This window comes from Sinohyriopsis cumingii, chromosome 5 (assembly GCF_028554795.1).
Source record: "Sinohyriopsis cumingii isolate HCF-2022 chromosome 5, ASM2855479v2, whole genome shotgun sequence".
NCBI lineage: Eukaryota > Metazoa > Mollusca > Bivalvia > Unionida > Unionidae > Sinohyriopsis > Sinohyriopsis cumingii.
The window spans coordinates 91640695-91659768 of NC_142965.1; the positions used below are offsets into that span (position 1 = coordinate 91640695).

A 19074-nucleotide genomic window follows, 5' to 3' on the forward strand; every position below is an offset into this window, starting at 1 on the left:
GTTTATAGTGACGTCTAGCGCTGGGGCAACATACAGCATGATGTCCCACCCAGTCCTACAACAAAACTTTCATGAAGTTTTAAATATTCATGATCACGGACATAAAGGAATGAGAAGACTTGTGATGAAGTGTTGTTAGTCCAATTCTGTTTGATGGGAGTGTTAATTGGTGAATCGTCAAGCCCGTATGTCAGCTACGCACGATTTAGTACCATCACCTACCTCATCGGGGATGCGTGATTAATCTAGCGATCGTGGGATTGGTGAGTGCAGGCAATACGATGAGACAGTAACTCAAAGACCCCCCCCCCTTATTTACATACATACATACATACATACATACATACATAAGAAATAAATATTTTTCTGGGGGTGGTGGTGTTCTGACGTCAGTTCTAACACATTATTGGCTAAATAATGCCGACGAAATTGATATTAAGTGACCTTCACAAGGACACCCCAAATAAGTAAGATTTTTTTTACATACATGTATAAAATTAAAGTAACAATCAAAACGATCTGTTTAGAGTTTAAAGTTTTCACTTCTGGTTCTGCTTACGCAGAGCATGATATAACGTTTAAAGTGGATAAATATAAACATGAAGTTTTTAATTTATGACAAAAAAATTCATTAAGATATATCGTATCATCCGTGTGAAACTTTTTTGCATTTAAAATTATATATTAACAAAAGTTGCATCACTTACAGCTGTTGGGAGGGGGGATAATAAAAACGACAACGTCGTCTTAGAGTATTTTTCTGGTAAGATCGTGATTTGCAAAAAAGAAAGAAAGAAATACAAGCGTAGACAAAGAGTCTACCAAATGCGCACCCCAAAATGGTTTCCATCAATCATTGTTGCATATGCTCACCGCCACAAAACTGTTGTAAATTGTCGACGTTACCACGCCTTACATGCCCGATGATAAAACAGTATTCAAGGTGGAAGATGGCAAATAAACAAGACAACAGCTCGGTCAAGCAATAGATCATCATTATATTCTGTTTTTGGATTTAATTCAGACTCGTTTAATTGAAAACGAAATACAACATACACACCTCTGAAATTAGCAGCATTGAGAAGTGTACAAGCAAGCTCTGAGGAACATATGTGATACGGGCTTTGAAGCCGTACAGTTTTTGATTTACCTGTCGAAAGTTTTGACGCAAAAGAAAGAAACATTTTACACATGATTTTATATATTTTCTTCACTGGAAATAGGACTAAGGGTATACTATTGAAAATAGGACTAAGAGTATAGATTGAAAATAGGACTCAAAATATGGACTGAAAATAGGCCTATGGGTATAGATTGAAAATAGGACTGAAAATAGGACTCCATAGTAGAGACTGGAAACAGGACTAAGAGTTTAGATTGGAAATAAGACTAGCAGCATAGACGGGAAAAAGGACTAAGAGCATACCAGAGCCTTGCTGTACGAATACAGGAATTTAAGGTTTGTTTATCTTTCCATTATTTCTTTTCCATATGTTATTTTCATATTCATTTTCATATAACTAAAATGACCGCTCCGGTGATCTAGTGGTTAGAGCGTCCGCCTCGGATGTGGGAGGTCGTGGGTTCGAATCCGACCGAGTCATACCAATGACTTACAAAAATGGCACTAACAGCTGCCTCGCTTGGCGCTCAGCTTTAAGAGGTTAGTGTAAGGACTGGTCGGCTTGGTGTCGTTAAAAATCTAAATCACACACACACACACACACACACACACACACACTCATATAACAAATGTGACCTGTATGTTTTTATTATTTGTTATCATATATTAAAATATTAATTCTGCCTACTATCATCAAGCATTTTTCTTTAGGATCCAGGAATAGCACTTTCCGTTCAGACTGGTGTATATTTATAATACTCTATAAATAATACTATATACCTGGATTTCTTTCATAGGAATCCGGAATGACTTTAGATACATGAGAATTAATTACTAGGTCGTCATGCGAGTGTGTCTGCTACACACAAGTGCATATAATACCGACTGATTAACATCATTTTTTTGGTGACGTGTGCTCAGTCGTGAGGGAATATGGGCTCGTGTGTCCAGGCATGGCGATGGGTGCCGTTTACTCGTTGTCCTGGGTTCGAATCTCTCTCTCTCTCTCTCTCTCTCTCTCTCTATATATATATATATATATATATATATATATATATATGCAGGGATGAGGTGGGGGTGCATTCTATTTTACACCAGAGTCCGCTTGTGTAGGTAGGTAAGGTTCAAAATACGCTTTGTAACAGTCATTTGTCAAGCATCCATGACCCTTTCCTTTTATTTTATAAAGAGGTAGTTATATGTCCTGGAACCAATTCCTTTACCTTTTCGATCTACATGCAAAAATGCAACCTTTTCTGCCAGGCAGTACAAACGTAATTGCAGACAGACCAACAAACACTAAAAAGACAAAGAAAGAACGAATGGAGATTAGATAGACAAACAGACGGGTGATCAGGTAGGTAACTGGATAGATGTAAAAATAGGTGAGCATTTATGGGACCGTTTTATTGAAAACTGGGCATGTATAGGCATACAGAACACATCATTGTATTGTTTCTTGCATGTATGGGTATCATTGTATTGTTTCTTGCATGTATGGGTATTTTGTGCCATGTGTATCATTTTTACACGCTCATAACTGGAACGTGCTTGTGGGAGTGCATACACGTTTGTCCAGATTTGACAATCACTTGAAACTAAAAATCAATGAGATGAGGTTGTGTGGGGCAGGAAGGGAAGGATAGAATTTTGAACAACTGACAGGAAAGCGCAAAGATACGCTGCTGCTCTGCTGAAAAATGATAGCTTACAAGTTATTATTATTATTATTATTATTATTACAGATTATGATGTTATCACTGTGGACCGTGATCGCCCTTTTTTACAGACTGACAAATGCTCAACTGCCAGATCAAGGTAGATGAATCCATACTAATAAAATTTGCTCTCTCCAGTGTAACTAATTTCCTTCAAGATCCTGTTTTCGTCTGATTTACGCCTACTGTACATCGTTTAATTTTCCTTCCCCGTAGAAAAGCACACGAATAGTATAACTAACTTGTTAATTACGGAACATACGTGTGGTTAAGACCAAAAGGAAATTAAAGGACAACGAACTGCTTGCAACAAACCGATTTTACTAAAATGTCAAACGTATATAGGCAATTCATTATTTACCGATGTTTCGCTTTTTTGAACATTTGCAAAGTGGAATTTCTCTATCCACCCCCCCCCCCCGAAATCCAAGAATTACTTGACGTACACCATGTCGTCATACTTGTCAGCTTTTCGCATATGAAAAGGGGAATTTCGCATACCTGCAGCTTTGTTTGGTCTGTTCTAGTTATGTGGCAACGTCATATTTGTTGAAAGCTGATAGGCTTTTGACAGTTTGGGTTGAATTTGGACATAATCTGATTTTATGTGAAAAAGTACACGCCTTCGCAGTTTTTCTGAATATCTTGATATATTGCAATGAAAAGCGATAGATCCTTGGGCATATTTCTCAAATATGACAGCCGTATAAAATGGTTTCTTGTGTGTCTCCATAGTTTTATTTCATCTCCCGTTCTTACTATTTTATTTAACATCGCTGTTACTGCATTGCTAAAACAGTTCCAAAATCGGTTTAATAGCAACATAAAATCCGTAGACCAATGTACTGGCTATATACCCGGCATGTGAGCCGGACGGGAGCCGGATAGCGATTTTATAAAGCCTGTAACCGGATAAAACCAGATGGCTGGCTGCAGGTAGTACATGCCTACCATAGACCATAAGCAAGTTGGTGACGTCACAGCAGCAGCTATCATGGCGGCATTCTTAGCTTAGGGGTCGTCCATTAATTATGTCAACAAAATAGGGGGAGGGGGTTTGAAGAAGTTTGACAATTGTTGACATGGGGGAGGGGGAGTTCAAGATAAATTGACGTCAACAATGTTATTTTTTACAATAAATTTAATAAATCAAAAAAAAAATTAAAAAAAATAGGAAATTAGTCGGTGCGTTGGTATGGCACACACTCGCTCGCCCATCAACAGCCCACCAGTTTAATCCTAAACCGGTTGAGCTCTTGCCAAGGAAGTCATAGTCTTGCATCATCATATTTTGTTTTTATTCAATGTAGATTGTAGACTGTAGACAGGCCTTAAAGCACCAGATGCATCTGAGAGCGACTTGCACAGATTTCCATCTCTTTTCTTCAATCAGTCTTTGAAAGTTGATTACATGCTACCTCGATCGGCAAAGGCATTCAAAATTCCTCCATATGATCTATATTGTCCTTCCATTCAGTTGTCGTTGCTTGAACGGATCTGCAAAATCTGTCACCTCTATGTTGCTTCACAAGTCATGTTGAAAAAGCATGTTCAACAGCACCGACAACGCGATCTTGGGCCTAGGCAATTACCACATGCTCCTCAACCGCAAAGAATTCGGCCAATTCGAGTGGCTGCCAAAAGACAGAGAGAGCTGATGGCAATTATTGCTCATGGAGACATGTTAAGCGCAGAATGGTTAGATGAAGATGATGTTGACTTGTCGGATGTATCGGTTCCACAAAAAATTAATGAATCAGCCACTATGCCCATTATAACAATTGAGGAACATTTGGCTTCCCCATGGAAAGATGATAGAAGCTAGAATATAAACTCTCGATTTGTACATGAATTCAAAGTGTTATAGTCAATTTGAAATCTGTTAAACAAGCAAAAAATGTGTATTAAAATTTATTTGTAGGCCTTTTAATTTCCATAATTCTATTTTAGCATAAAAGCCAGCCGTATAAAATATTGTTAGCTTGTGGGGGGGGGGTAAAATTTTATTAGGGGGGTCACTGAAAGTTTGACAGTTGTTGACAAAGGGGGGGGGGGGGTATAAATTGCCTAAAAATTGTTGACATAATTAATGGACGTCCCCTTAAACTATTGACGTTAATGTTTGAATTTATTTGGCTTTAACTTAAAATCTGCTTGGTTGATATAGTAAAAAGCGGGTATATTCGCCCACATTATTGATTAAAAGCACAATTGAAACAATGACTTCGTATTCCTTTCAGTTAAACTTGTACCACAACATTAGTTCTCAGTTCCATGTTGAATGACACTGGCAATCCAGATGTTTGAGAAAAGAAAAGGAAATATTTTCCGCTTTAAATTTAAATGCTTCACGTTGAAACCACACAAACCTAGTCAGGCCTGAAATTCACCAATATGATATAAGTCTACAAACCAGAAATCTGATTCGTTGAAGCCACACAAACCTAGTCAGGCCTGATTTCCACCTATAGAATATGTCTACAATCCAGAAATCTGATTGGTTGGAGCCACGCAAATCTAGTCATGCCTGAATTCCACCAATAGGATTTAAGTCTACAAGCTAAAAATCTGATTGGTTGAAGCCTAACAAACCTAGTCATGCCTGAATTCCACAAATAGGATATAAGTCTACAATCTAGAAGTCTGATTGAATGAAATTTATGTTTCCTATTAAACTCACGAAATAAATTTCATTAGACTAAACTTTAAGACTTATGTGTGTGAACATGATGCAATGAACCTCACGTTTCCATTTAAATTGAAACCAGCGCAAATGAAAGGGCTTGAAATCAGTGTTGTACCCGCATAGGACGCTTTATTTGAATGAAGACAACGACACAATGACTAACGTTATTCAAATATGAGGATATGTCTAGCCCAATTTTTTGTTTGTTTGAACCAGGTAATAATTTAAACACACACACACACACACACACACACATATATATATATATATATATATATATATATATATATATATATATATATATATATATATATATATATATATATATATATATATGTATATATATATATATTTCTCTCTCGTACAAACACGATGCTACCATTTAGCTGTTTGTACCATTGAATGTCTGTCTGTCTGTCTGTATGTATGTATGTATGTATGCATGCATGCATGCATGCATGCATGTATGTATGTATGTATGTATGTATGTATGTATGTATGTATGTATGTATGTATATGTGTGTGTGTGTATGTATGTATGTTTGTATGTCTACCTATCTGTGAGTGTTGGGAAAGTGGCAGAAAGACAGAAAACGAAACAGTGATAGAAATAAAAAGAGATCAGGATACGGCGAATGTTTTCAACTATGTGCAAATAATTGTACCACTCTGTCTTCTTGTAGGAAATGCTGTTGAGTTCCCACCATCGTTTGGAGTGGCAGGAGGCCTCTTGTCGGGGATGTTGGGTTTCGTAGAAATGTTCGACCCCTCGCTTCTTCCCCCTCCCCCTGGGTTTGCTTCTACTGACCCACCTTCACCCCTTCAAGGTTCTACATCTGCTGGTCAGGTACCCCGTTCGAGCACTGAGCTCGTTGATCCCGTCAGTCCTCTGAATCCCAATAACATTTCTATAAATGATGCAGTTACTCTACCCGCTGATGTTGCTACGACGTTACCGCCAAGCAGACAGAGTCATGCAGCATTTGATATATCCACACCGGTGGGTGTCACACAAAAGCCAAAACCACGTGATCCTTTTTTTATAGACCTGTCTTCATTACGACGAAATCAGTCGACAGGACCCACAGGTTCAGACTCGTCTAAGACCGTTCACATGAATGTAGGTCAGAATTCGGGTACTAATGCAAATATCGGGTCAAGTTTTAGTGGCTCAGGTGATCCACTTATAGATCTTTTTGGTGGCTTGCCTGCACAACGACGCGACTCTCTGATAAACGCGTCGGTAAATGCAACCACCACTAAAGCAACAACCACTACAACTACCACTAAACGTCCAGGTAATACTTTTAATTTATAATACATGTATTGATAGGTCTAGAGCAGGCAGACAGGTGGACGGACGAAGAGACAAATAAGCAGAAGGATTAATAGATAAATGCAGATATGTAAAATAGCAAGTACATTTGAGAGAGAGAGAGAGAGAGAGAGAGAGAGAGACTGTCAATACAGTTCTTGTCTAACAATATATGTGTGACATTTCAAATATATATATATATATATATATATATATATATATATATATATATATATATATATATATATATATATATATATATATATATATATATATATTGCAAATGATCAGCGTTTTTAAACATGCATCCATATGTCCAAAATTAAAATAATATGGATAGAAGGATGAATACATGGGTGTATGAATTGATGTTTGTAAACTTTCCATTGAATATTAATATTTATATTAATATTTAACGAAGTATCCTTCATTACACTAATACTCTACATTTTCTAGTCCTACCAACAGAACCTGTATCAAACCAGCAGATATTGCAAATGTTGAACACTTTCAGCAATCAGCGTGTAGTGCTTGGAAAATCACAGGGTAAGAGAAACAATAGTAAATCTACTGCGTAACTACTACTACTACTACCTTTCAAGCATTAATTCATACTTCTTAAGAGTCATTTCGAGGAATTTATGCGTTTTGCAATGTTGATTGTTGACCGCTCCGGTGACCACACTGCAGACATCGTTGTTGTTGTTGCCATTTTCAACACAAGATATGTTTTATATGGCCGCCAGTATATATGGTGGAGGAAGAACCCGGGAAAACCCCAGAAAGAACCACGGAACTACGAGAAGCTACTGGCAAGTTTTCTCACGTCCCCACATTGGCCAAGCCTGAGACTCAAACCCATGCAGACAGAGGTGAGATGGTAGCGATCTATAACGGTGATCACTTTAGACCACTCGGCCACTCGTGGCCCCTACAGACATCGTATCAATATGACTGAAAAATTGTTAAAGCTAGGTTAAAAATCCAAATCACACACACACACGCGCGCGCGCGCGCACGCACACACACACACACGCGCGCGCGCGCACGCATGCAAGCACAAACACACACACACACAAACACATACACGTTCATTGATGTGCGTACACTATAGCTTAATATTACTTCGTGCTTGATGGCACTATAACTATTACTACTACTACCATTACTACTACTATTACGTATGCTACTACTACTACTACCTTTAGTAGTAGTAATACTAATACTACAGTTTTATGATGATAATGACAACAATGATGATGATAATTTTTTTACACTGAAGGGGTCTCACTTCAGAGCGAATCAAACAACTTCTTAAACGCCCAAATGCTATAAACGTTTTGCCTAAGGGTATCACCTAATGACCGCACATCACGAAACTGTAGTTTTCAACTTGTATTTTGTATAATTCCCCTGTTAGTCTTTCCTTGCTGAATATTAGTACTTCACGTCATGCAATACAAATCACGAACGAATCACCTAATATGAAGATTTATTCCTATCTCAAGTTACTAACCACATACACCTAAAATGATTCTGGTAGTTCCATGTGTTAAGAGCAAAGAGAGGGTCCATTTTATGAAACTAATCCATGCTATCGTTAAACCTAGCGAATATTGTACATTATGACGTTCTCTCCTAGGAATTGGCCAATTACTCTGGCTAAGAAATAGCTTCCACAGTCAACACATAATCACTCAAATCATTGATCACTTTTCGCTCTACTCTGCTCTCTCTCTCGGTAACAAAAAGATACATACATACATACATACATACATACATACATACATACATACATACATACATACGTACGTACGTACGTACGTGCGTGCGTGCGTGCGTGCGTGCGTGCGTGCGTGCGTACGTACGTACGTACATGCATACATACATACATACATACATTGTGAAAAGAATAGAAAAGAGAAACGAAAGAGCCCGTTTCCTTTTCAGGCAAACATAAAGGACAACAGAAAAGCAATAATCCACCTGGTCAAGCGAAAGGTCTAAACAAGGATCACGGTAACACTCTTTGTAGATAAAACATAAATGAGAGAGAGAGAGAGAGAGAGAGAGAGAGAGAGAGAGAGAGAGAGGCAGACAGACAGAGAGAGACATAGAGAGACAGAGAAAGACAGACAGAGAGACAAACAGACAGACAGAGACAGAGAGAGATTGGTTGTTGTAAAGAAGAAGCAAGGCAATATTCTGTTTCATTGTCATTGGCATCCTTCATGTGTTTTACATATCACAAAGGGATTCACGTTTTCATAGTAAAAAATAGATATGAATGGCATCCTAACGGTATGCTAACCTGTCATATAACCTGTTTAGACATCCATAGGAATAATTCTTGTAGGTATGGTCAAGGAGTCCTTTTATTTCACCGATTGTATCAACATTTTCCCCATCTTTTAATTATTAAAGTGTTCTTAAAATTGAACAACAATTACTGTCTATTATAAAAGCAAACAATAAATATCTTGCGTATGACTTAGTACATTAAGTGATGAGATAATAACATAATATATCAATTTAAAAGGTGACTTAATAACAGAGTTTTATGTAAAGAAAAAATGCTTTAATGTGCATTTGTTGGAACTAGCCCGTTTTGCAATTTTATGAATTTTCACCAGACCTTTACAGCAAAACATAAGTGTTCTCTCGCTTTTCTCAATAATCCATCTTCAACCCATCTTTTTCCCGGTCCTAGAAAGAACTACCGACCCACGATACTTTATAAGTGCAATGTTAAAAGTACGAATACGTACCAGAGAGACGCCATTACAAGTGTATTCGAGTGAAAGGTGTTTGTACAAACACGGACTAGCAGTGGAAAATTGCTTATTTATAAGACCATTCAAGTTATGAGCTCCACTTATCTCGATCATGTAGGATCAGTGTTCAAATTTGAACAACCTAATTTTGATTTGATGCGGTGGCTTGCCACAGCATCCAATGACATTCACATACCCGAAGCACAGAAATGTCTGCTGGATACGCCAAGGTGTAGATACTGTTAACATATCGGAACCTTTGCTATCAAAGATGACAAGCAGCATTAATTTCATTTGTTTCATTTCTATGTCTAGTTTCCTATTTTGTGCTGGCCGGTCCCTAACCTACAGCAAAACAATGTGCGAGTCACATCACATTCGAACGTTTCAAAGTTGTGAATATCCTAATATGTAATAGTTTATTATTTTTCGTGCACTGATTATCACGGGGATTCGTTACAAAGAAAATTAGGAGTCTAACCTGTAACAATATAACACAAGGGAAGACACGAGTCCGCACCTCTTGGTAGCTCCAACTCTGCTAGTTTATCCTAACTGCGTCTGCTAAATTTCCAACTTAAGCCAGTCTTAGTCAAGAATAGTTCAATTTTAAAAACAGATCGACACACTTAGTTCAGTTTGTGACATATTGGATAAAATACAACAGTTGTTCGCCGATTCTGACGTCTGGACAAGAATTGGTCCGGCAGTGCCGTTTGCATTCGGATAATATTGGATTTCACCATTGGTTGGATGGTAAGATCAGAACAACCTCGAGTCCGCAGTAGTTGTTGTTGTTGTGGGGTTTCACGCCATTTTTCAGCACACGATAGGCAATGCATGGCGGCGAGTATAAATTGTGGAGGAAGAATCCGGGAAAACCCGGGGAAGAACCACCGACCCATGAGAAGCTACTGGCAAGCTTTCTCACATACCCACATTGGCTGAATCTGAGACTCGAACCCACGCAGACAAATGTGAGACGGCAGTGATCCGTAACGGAGAGCGCTTTAGACTACTCGGCCACTCGGGGCTCCAGTCCGCAGTAAATATCGTTAATGTACATGGTGATGAGCTTTAATTTTGGTGGCACAAACAAATATTGATTTTGGCAAATTTGGATATTGAACATCTTCTAACATTTTCTAATCCGGAATGATTGTAGATACATGAGAATTAATTACTAGGTCGTCATGCGAGTGCGTCTGCTACACACGATGGATATAACACCGATTAAATAACATCAATTTATGGTGAAGTGTGCTTACTCGTGAGCAATGTTCCCGCTAAGCTGCACGCGCGCGCAGCTTGTTTGATGTCTTAGCGCAGCTAAATGTATTCTGCGCGCAGAGATAATTCTTTTGATTACTCGTGAACACAATTTCTTCTAATTGATTACAGTTGTTCGTTGTTCAAAATATTTTCAGTCTTGACATGGTTGAGATTAAAATTCCAGATGTTTGATTTAATGGCATTAAATCTGTAATGATACTCCAGCCCTCCACCCACTTTGACGCACCCTGCCTGAGGATACAATTTCCGTAAAAAAATTAGCTCAGTAGGTTTTGCAGTCTGCTCAGTGGCCTTTGCTCGGCGCTCACTAGTGTACATGCATTAGAGGGAACGTTGCTCGTGAGGGATTATGGGCTCGTTTGTGCAGGCAAGGCGATGGGTGCCGTTTACCCGCGGACCTAGGTTCGAATCTCCGTAGAGTACAAATTAAACATTTTCTAACATGCATATAACACCGATTGAGTAACGTCATTTTATAGCGCTGTATGCTTAGTCCTGATGGAATATGGGATCGTGTGTTCAGGCAAGGTGATGGATGCCGTTTACCCGCGGCTCTGGATTCGAATCTCCGTAGAGTACGAATTAAACATTCTCTAAGCTGTATGATAGTATTATTTGTATTAATATATATATCAGAATTGGTAGGCACAAACGAGGGGTTTCTTTACATCTTTCTGCCAACAAATTCTTACCAACGCTAATGACTGATTCGTTCAATAGCTTTGGAAAAACGCCAAGGGCACGATGCGATTTATAAATGTCAATATTTAAGACATTCCTACTAAAAGCTTTTTAAAAAAGGTGCCTTTAAAAGTTTTATCTATTTTTTTAAAAACAGGACCAGCACAGATCGGAAACCAGAATTCAGGTAACAACTTCCACGGTCAAAGTCACGGAAGAGGAGCGGGTCTTAGCGGATAGCTGTTGTGAATGGTTTGGGAATAATCGTCTTTGGTCCCAGAGTATCTGACACAACTGGGGTGGACAAATATTGTCTTTAGTCTACCAAACTGAATTTGACCGCCTTACAAAACTATCGATTTTTAGAAATTAGTTTTGTATATTAGTTATTTCAAAGCATGACGTGTTTAAAACGACAAAACTTTAGGTTAATAGTCACACATCACTACATATGACTACGACCAAGTTCAGTATTTTGATGCTCTTTTGGAAGCAAAGTCCAAAGTACCACTCAATTTCAGCATATCATTTGGGACATCTGTTTCGCTAAAAGTTTAATTGCAGAAGGGAAGAATGAAACAAATTGAAATTAGCTATTTTATTGATTTTTTTTTCTAAGTGGAAAATGTTAAATGTTGGACCCAGATACGTGCCCAGAGATGTACGAGTAAATGAAAATGTATTTAATTTTCGTTATGCATCTTAACACATTCTCTTTTTTAGTGAAGAAAACACTTTTATGATTGTTTTAAATTTTGCTTTGAATCTGCGCCACTTTTCAGAACGAATTCAAACTCCGTGAAACGCTATTACAATCGACGCCGTTTTCTGCAAGTCAGTTGGATTGTGACTTGTTAAACATGGACAGGCTTTTGCTAAACAAAATCTATACAAATCTATCAAGAAACGTTAACGTTTGTTTAGTTGTAGGAAACATATTGGTTTACACATTTCAATACATATGGCACCTGTTAACCTTCAGATGTACGCTCCATTAAGTAATCTCTATTTTGTAAAGTTTTCTATTCTTCTTAAGCACCGTAAATAAAATAATTTATTAATATATGCGTACTCAATTTCGTCTTTTATAAATGAGTATATTTGTAAGTAAATTAATGGTGTATTTTTTTAAAACATGTCTGAAATTGTGTCTAAATTTTCAAGTCGGACAGAAAAAGTGGACCTAACAAGTCATTCGTTCTCATCTCTGTTTATTGTATTTAATCAATGAAATCGTCATGACATAATATAAAAGGGAGATTTCAAACGATGAAAACTTGTAACGCAGTAAATTATTTGTGACGAATTTTTTATATTTCATTTGCATTAACTGGAACTCTTTCCATTTTCAAGCTTTGTACAACATACCCTATATAAAAAAAACCCACCAATTTGGAAGAAAAATAAACTTTTCTTTTATGTTCATTTTGAGGATGGAACTGTTGACTTATCTACATTCAAGTTATTTTTGTGTGAGAAAATATATACAAATGACGAAGATCTAAGTTGTTGCATGAGTAACAACAGCTGCAAATATATTAGACGCTTCTCTGTTTTCATTTCCTAGTATATGTGTATATGTTTAATGTTCAGTATTACTTCTATATTATGTTCGGCTAATGTAGACACAGTGTTCAGAACAAAATTCAGAATTCGGTATTTGACAAACACTATAAATACCTGGTTTTAAAGACGTGTTCTTTGATGCTAGTGTCGCAAAGGGACATAACTCTTACATGTGATGAGAAATATGTAAGACGGTTGCATGTATGTATGATTATGCAATAATGTTATATGTATGGTTATGCAATAATGTTATATGCGTGGTCATGCAATACTGTTATATTTATGTTCATGAAATACTGCTGTATGTATGGTCGTGAAATTATGTTGTATGTATGGTCATGAAATACTACTGTATGTATGGTCGTGAAATTCTGTTGTATGTATGGTCATGAAATATTGCTGTATGCATCCTTATGCAGTTATGTTATATGTATAGTCATGCAATACTGTTATATGTATGGTCATAAAGTAATGTTGAATATGTGGTCATGCAATAATGTTGTATGTATAGTCATGAAATACTGTTTTATGTATGGTCATGAAATACTGTTGTATGTATGGTCATGAAATACTGTTATATGTATAGTCATGTAATACTGTTATATGTATGGTCATGCAGCTTGATATGTGCATTCCCCTCTGTCGCTTTTATCACCCATGTAAAATGTGTGTGTGTGTGTGTGTGTGTGATGTTCATTTTTAACGTAGCTTGAGTCATATCGCTAAAATGTCTGCAGTGGGGCAGTTTATAGTGATGTTTAGCACTGGGTCATCATGCCGCATACATGTGGCATCATGTCCGACCTAGTCACATTATCTTGACAACAGGCCGACCAGTACTAGCATTAATCTCTTAATGCTGAGCGCCAAGCGAGGCAGTTGCTAGTGCCATATCTATAAGTCTTAGAACCCGCGCCCTTCCGCATCCCATGTAAAGTAAAAGTGTGGTTGTAGTGATATACGTTCCATTCTAAAATTTATTTTGATAGACCTTCAGATTTGTAATATTTTATAAATTACAAAATTATTTCATAGATAGGAAACAAAGTAACAGCTCTGTTTCTTGCCATGTCACTCGCGTTTCTAACTGAATTGAACAAACACGGTTTTGCCTTTATTTGTCTGATGTGAGTCAAACCGGATTTTCGAAGCATCCATTTTGTTTGGTTCAATGAATGTTCATACGAGCATAAACTTCTTATTGGGGGAAAAAGGGACATTAAAAATATCACAACATTTACAAAAAACTTCATATCGTTGTTCAGATATTATGAAATGTAAAGAATTTGAAAAATGTCCATAATACGCACTCAACAATTTATAATAAAGAGATGCAAACTGATTCTTTAGTTGCAACAATTGCACGGTCCTTGACATGCTTGTATTTTAATTTTTTATATACCTGTCAATCAAACGAGGTTGGAGCTACTTTATCCCTGAGATTTCCTGGTTTAAATAGCAGCGCCCCTGGCAGTATTACCAGCCCCTTACCAGCAGTTACAGTAGTTAAAGCTCTTAAGAAACCTTGATCTTGTCAATACAACAATAAAAACAGTTGCTTGAAGTAGATAATATTACCAAAAGGTTCGTCAAGATAACATCCGGAAATAGCGTTCCAAAACACTACAGTACAACCCATTTACGGATGTCTAAAATTCGTAACAATGGTGAGTTTCCCGCAGAATGAATTTTAAATATTATAATTATCTCAAAATTAATAGGTGTATAACATAATAACATCATTACGGTAATGCGATTTTGATTGCCAGGTCAAGTATCGTTCTCAGCATGGCGTCTCATTATATTCGGATTTTCTGATATCGACAACACGGCGTGATCTCGTCATCAAGCAATCAAAATCGCCATAATGTGATTCTGTATATCGTGAGAAGCTTTGTGTTGGCAAATATCTCCTCAAACTGTACTAAACATAAGGAAGTCAATATATTACAAATGAATTTATTACAAAACGTCATTATGATAACAAACATCACTTGCCATTATAAAACGTTATCAAAGGATTCTATTTAGCAGATAGTAAACATATAAAATGAAAGGGAAGAAAGGCACAAGTTGTACAAAATTGATGACGATTTGTTTGCGCAGACTGTGTTTCGTACTCTTTAAGTGTACGTCTTCCAGCAATTCGAGAGGCGTCGAACCGGCAGCCAGGACCCAGTGATGGAAATCTCTCTCACCAAAACCACACCCTGGACCCTGGAGAAAGGTATAAAGAATTTGATCAAATCTTAATTTATAAACTTGGCCACTATCTCTATACCGGAGTATAACTTTGCCACTAAACAGGTCAGACTGAGACATACTGTTTTTTTTTTTTATAGTCCCAAACACATAGTAAATAATTTTCATATATTTCTTTCCTAATTGATTATACAAAACAAGAAGATTAAAAAAAAAATAAAAAAAAAATCGCAACAGGTAAATTTAACATTAGCTGTAGCAACAAAAGAAAATTCGAAATTTTCTCTTTAATTTCCGTTGCTATCCGGTTTCAGCAATTCTATCACACTATGAAAACCATAATACTCAAAGATCTAAGTTATTTTGTTTCTAAATTAATTATTAATAAGTATGACGTTGGTAGAAAACCCTTTATATAGAATCAATCCTATAATTATAAATTGTCACAAATTATTATACAACTTAAACAATCCATGACACACAATATTTAAAAAATAATATTACATAATAATAAAAAGATAACAAACGCTTTCGGAAGTGAGTGAAATAAATCCTAAATATGTTTCTTCTCAACAGTCGATGTGATAAGACACTTAGGAACAAAACCTCTAAACTAAGGCTAGGTACAGTTTTCTTATCTCTGAAAAGAAAGAGAGAACCCGAAGTCTGCAAAGCAGCGATTCTGGCCAGGCTGTCGAGAGCGGAAAGTATATATAGCTTTTCCTACAGTGATTGCACATTTGTTTTGTCTCAAGCAGGTCATGGCTTATAACACCTATCTTTAACTTTCGTCTTTTTGAAGCTCGCAGAGCCGTTCGTACTTCTGAAAAACACTACAAATGATTCTCCATTTTGCATTCCGCTTCCAAGAATAATTTGCCCAGTCAAAAATTGCCGAGAGTGCAAAACTTAGGCTCTGATTGTATAATTTCTCCCATTTATGACTTTAACGTAAGAGGTGGGGAACTTTGCTAACGTAATTTTTTTTTTTTTTAAATGTATGCACTGTATTGCCACCTTTCTTTACTAGAATATATGAGAAACACAGTAATATACGTTGATAAAAGGTACAAATGCCGTGGTAGATAAGAACGATGATATTCTTTATTAAAGATATTCATTTCGGTTATAAAAATTCTAACAATGATAGTCTTAGACAAAATATACACAATTTGAATTACACAATAAAACATCTAACAAGCATCATTTTAAAGAAATTATACGAATTCACAAATTACAATCCTAAGATCTACACACTGTACAAATTCATAAAATATTCGATCATGACAACAACAACGACAACAACAACAACAATAATAATAATAATAACAACAATACTACTACTACTACTACTACTACTACTACTACTACTAATAATAATAATAATAATAAGAAGAAGAAGAAGAAGAAGAACAATACTATTACTATTACTACTACTACTACTACTACTACTACTACTAATTGGATGATAGTGACGTAATTATTAAGTAGAAGAAGAATGAATAGGAGTATAGTTAGGAGTAGGACATGAACATAAACAACATGACGGACAACAACGAAGCATCATCAACAACATGATGACGAAGGATGAACTACGTGTGACACAGGATGATTCAACAACAACAACAAAGTTGTGATTGCTATTCATTTATTCCCTCAAGCTTTCCAGAATGAGCAACCTCAAATATCTTTGAATTAAGTACATCAGTGAATAAATAATGAGTCTAAAGCTAGACTGGTCAGTAGCATTCCGCATCATCCACCTAATGTTATGGATAGATTAGTACATCAATTAGGGGAGTTGGTATGACTGATTGCTTTAGTTTTTGTTCCATGTGAGTCACTTTATTAAAGTAAAACTGCAAAGCATTATATGGACAACAGTATAATAAGCCTTGATTGCATCACTATAAAATATCGGAAAAAATGTTTTGAATCTTATAAGTAAATTTTACCCTACATCTGAGATCGTAGAATGTTTCACACATCAAGTTCGATTTGCTACACTATTGCTCATTGGTTGCACTGAATTCCCCTGAAGACAAATGGCTGATGCAAGAGTAAAACTGATTAACATAAATTTCTCTTGTCAAAAATAAAATTGAAACAGAGCAGTAACAAATGCATGATGCTCATCAATTAAGAAAGAGATTAGAAATACTTGTCACCTACATTTGGAAATTTGTATAACTCCTTGAATTATACTCTGATTCAATGCCTCTTGCGTCCGATTAAATTTGTGAGAGTTTTAACATACAAAAGGATTTTGAAATAGTACTGTATACAATGTAAAAGTCTTACCCATATGTATGTATCCCAGAATCAACAACCAATCTGCAGGCACTGAAAATTTCCATTGTCATCCTTCCGAATCTAATGACCCAAATAACATTTCCACATAAATAACATTTCCATAATCAGCCTTCCGACTCTAATAACACAAATAACATTTCCATGAGCAGCCTTCTCAGTTTAATAACACAAATAGCATTTTCATAGTCAGCCTTCCGAATCTAATAACACAAATAGCATTTTCATAGTCAGCCTTCTCATTCTAATAACACAAATAACATTTTTCCATGATCAGCCTTCTCAGTCTAATAACATAAATAGCATTTTCATAGTCAACCTTCCGAATCTAATAACACAAATAACATTTCCATACTCAGCCTTCTCATTCTAATAACACAAATAACATTCTTTTGCTAATAAACTTAGTTGTCGGAAGTTCAAAACTGTTGGAATAGTCAATATTGACAGGGGCGAAAAGATGGCACAATTTGGGGAAACGATTGTGCGAAAGTAAGTGCAGGTAGAGTGATACGTCTCTTAATTGATATATGGTATTCTTTGTAATGGCTATAAAGACATTGTGGATTTCATTTCAATATATTTTGCAATTACACTGCCCGCCACTGCAAGGGAGGCAACTATAGCCTACAGCTTTTCCGATGGGCGTGTTGTTGTTATGTCCTTTAACTGGATTAGCTTGAAAAGCGTCTAATAAGACCACGTCGATAAAAATTTAATTGTATAAATATTAATATATTAACTGATATTTTTTGGCGTAAAATATCTACATTTGACACTGTCTTGCCGATACTGAACATACTTAACATAAGCCCTTTAATTGTACGGATATGAGAGAGAGAGAGAGAGAGAGAGAGAGAGAGTACGCAGTGTATGGTGTATGTCGGTTCTCGAGAAGGAACTGAATATGAATGATAACGTTTCAGTTTTCTTATGTGTTCAGGGATCTTTTCACTTGCAGTATAATTTAACTGGAAATAAATAGAGAGATTGTAATAAATATATTTACTTATTTACTGAAACTTTTCTCTTCATATGATTCAAGTTCAGTTGGATCAGTTTGTCAAATCAATGAAAACCGTTTTTCTTTCTCGTCAGGTGTCCAGCAGTTATGAAATTGTTTTATCCAACTTTCCGATAGGCCCTAAAAACCAGCCATATCATACAATAGCATCAATTGCTTTTTATTGATATGCAGTGGGAATTCAGAGATAACCGTGACTGTAATTTGCGTAGGTTTAACTTGCTCTGTCCCACAATATGTCATACGAACCTAAGAGATACACGGTCTTTTTAAATAGCCAGTGTAACCAGTGAGGACATCAGGGCAAAATACGAAACTGTTGAGCGCCATCTAAACTCTGGATTGTTGAAGGAGATCTTTTCATACTAAATGACACCACTTT

The 19074-nt window shown here is 36.5% G+C and overlaps 1 protein-coding gene across 4 annotated transcripts; it reads left to right on the forward strand.

The window, feature by feature from the left end:
• Positions 1–884: 884 nt before the first annotated feature.
• LOC149799754 (uncharacterized) lies at positions 885–14530 on the forward strand. 4 transcript variants are annotated; one of them, XM_089959143.1, is made up of 6 exons: positions 886–1459; positions 2869–2941; positions 6211–6825; positions 7299–7388; positions 8793–8861; positions 11748–14530. In XM_089959143.1, the coding sequence occupies exons 2-6, from the start codon at positions 2872–2874 to the stop codon at positions 11828–11830; spliced, it is 927 nt and encodes a 308-aa protein (XP_089815269.1). In that variant the 5' UTR covers positions 886–1459; positions 2869–2871; the 3' UTR covers positions 11831–14530. The 4 variants fall into 4 exon arrangements, with proteins under 4 accessions (XP_089815271.1, XP_089815269.1, XP_089815270.1 ...); XM_089959142.1 differs by lacking the exon at positions 886–1459 and adding an exon at positions 1980–2109; XM_089959145.1 differs by lacking the exon at positions 2869–2941 and having other exon boundaries at positions 885–1459.
• Positions 14531–19074: the final 4544 nt, after the last annotated feature.